This window comes from Magnolia sinica, chromosome 5 (assembly GCF_029962835.1).
Source record: "Magnolia sinica isolate HGM2019 chromosome 5, MsV1, whole genome shotgun sequence".
In the NCBI taxonomy this organism is placed as follows: domain Eukaryota; kingdom Viridiplantae; phylum Streptophyta; class Magnoliopsida; order Magnoliales; family Magnoliaceae; genus Magnolia; species Magnolia sinica.
In genome coordinates this window covers 93,348,471-93,351,011 of record NC_080577.1, presented here as the reverse complement: position 1 = coordinate 93,351,011, position 2,541 = coordinate 93,348,471, and the positions used below count along the sequence as shown (strand labels likewise).

The 2,541-nt window shown below is 49.9% G+C and overlaps 1 protein-coding gene across 1 annotated transcript; it reads right to left on the bottom strand.

The window, feature by feature from the left end:
• Positions 1 to 1,387: 1,387 nt before the first annotated feature.
• On the bottom strand, positions 1,388 to 2,176 carry LOC131247108 (uncharacterized). Its single transcript, XM_058247547.1, has one exon. The coding sequence runs from the start codon at positions 2,174 to 2,176 to the stop codon at positions 1,388 to 1,390; it is 789 nt and encodes a 262-aa protein (XP_058103530.1).
• Between the last annotated feature and the right edge of the window lie 365 nt (positions 2,177 to 2,541).

The window sequence follows — 2,541 nt, the reverse complement described above, 5'->3', positions numbered from 1 at the left end:
AGGCAAACTTGAGATCTTTCTGAGTCAGCTGAGACAACGGTCAGGCTCTCTTAGAAAAATCCCGAATGAAACGTCGATAGTAACCTGCCAAGCCAAGGAAACTCCTCACCTCGGTAACCGAATCGGGTTGCTCCCAGTCCTGAACTACGGCTACTTTAGCAAGGTCCACAGCTATCCCTTCCTTCGACACCACATGTCCCAAGAACTTAACTTCTTCTTTCCAGAAGTCGCACATCTTATGCTGTGCAAACAACTGGTTCTCCCTGAGAGCATCGAAGACTACTCGCAGGTGCTCCTCGTGATCTTCCCGACTCTTGGAGTATATTAGGATGTCATTTATAAACACGATGACGAATCAGAATAGATACGGCCGAAACACCCGGTTCATCAAGTCCACGAACACGGCCGGGGCATTTGTGAGTCCAAACGACATCACGAGAAACTCGTAGTGCTCGAAGCTGGTTCTGAATGCTGTCTTCTGCACGTCCTCATCCCTGACACACAACTGGTGATACCCTGACTGTAAGTTAATCTTCAAGAAATACTGTGCCCCCTTCAACTGATCAAACAGATCATCTATCCTAGGTAAGGGATACTTGTTCTTCACCATCGCTTGGTTCAGCCTGCGATAATCAATACACAATCGCAGAGATCCATCGCTAGGTCATATAAAACCTGCATCCAATAGATCGTTGATCTGTTTCCTCAATTCCTCCATCTCGCATGGAGGCATGCGATACGTCGGTAATGAAATGGGTGTCGCACCAGGCACCAGGTCGATGGTAAAATCGATCTCGCGCTGAGGAGGCAGTCCAAGAATCGTCCTGAACACGTCCTCAAACTCCTGGACTACTGACGTATTCCCTAACGTCGGGCCATCAACCTGCTCTAACAAGGTAGCGTAACAACTAACACGGTAGGGCCAACTGACCTGCACTGGAAAAATAAAGACCGTGCCCTCAGGTCCATAGGCTGTCATTACCCGGGTATCACAATCAATCTCCACCTTCATCTCGGTGAGCCAATCCATACCAAGGATAATGTCGTAGTGCCATAGTGGGGCGATAATCAGGTCAACGAGCACCATCCTACTACCCAAATCTACTGAGCAAGCCTCACAAATCCGGGTAAAATTTGAAAAGGTCTCTGTAGCGGTAGTGATTCTCACTCCCTTCGTAGGCGCAATGTCCAACGCTAGTCGCTTGACTGTCGTGCATGAAATGATGGAGATAAGGGACCCAGTGTTCACCAATAAGAAAACTGGAATACCTTGGATCTGTGTCATGACCTCGAAAGCCATCGGTGCCATGTCTACTGTCTCAGATGCCTCCACTGTAAGTGAATGCACCCGAGCCTGTTGAGAATGGTTCGATTGCGGTACCATAGGTCACTGAGGCGGCCTAAATCGGGGTGCAGGCAGCCGAAAAGATGGATGTGCTGGTGCTAACCGTAGAGGTGGAGCTACAATCGTCTGAGGAAGCGGGTGGTTGATCCTTTGAGGCGGTGAGAAGCCATTGTTCCTCATCTTGGTGAAACAGTACGTATCTACATGGCCCGACCTCTTACAGTAAGTGCACCACAAGTCTGGTCGTCTCACAGGAGCTGGTGGAGCTGCAAGTCTAGGAGATGAGTCTACATGGGGCCTCATGCAGAGGAACGGCCTGCTCGGTAAATCTGATCGCGGCCTAGGAACCATAAGCATGCGCGTGCAGGATAATCTATCCCCATCCTGCTCCGCTCGCAGAAACATGCCCACCAGCTCAGCATAGCTAGATATGCTAGCGCAACACATCTTCGAGCGTATCTCGGGTCGCAGGCCCTCTGAAAACTGTCGCATTCGCATTGGCTGATCGATTAATATCAACGGAGCATACCTAGCCAGATCCGTGAATCTATTCTCATACTTAGCAACAGACTTCCCTCCCTGACGGAGGCGAAGGAACTCACTCTCTTTCTCATGCCGATACGTGAGAGGAAAGTACTTCTCGTGAAAGCGGGTTTCGAAAGCCTCCCACGTCCACATGTATCCGGCAGCAATGGTCCGGAGGACACTGTCCCACCAGAGACTGACCTCCAATGCTCGAGCTGGCCACAGGAATCGCATGCGGAGTCTCTTCTCCCGCTTACTAGCGCAATCCTTCTCGCTAGCATGCATCAATCCCTTCTTAACAGCCATGACACGAGTAATATCATCCACACTAATCATAATCTCCTGCCTACCTATCGGGATAGTAAACTGGAGGGGCTTATATATCAAATTTCAAACGAAGGCATAAAAAGTGAGCACAGTGTTTCCACTTGCAGGAACTTTTCCCTCGAATATGGGACCCCACCCATTATCGGCGAGAAAATCGATGACCGGGTACGTCCCAAATATCTTCTCATCGACGTGTGCTTCAAACATGACCTTGCGGTTGTAGGAAGACGTAGTCGGCTTGGCCCGGCCTCATCCAGGGCCGCTCTTTTCCTCGTCATGAGAGATAAGAGCGTAGAGATGGAGAAGATGGCGGTGACCACTTCAAAGAAAGCCATGGAAAATAG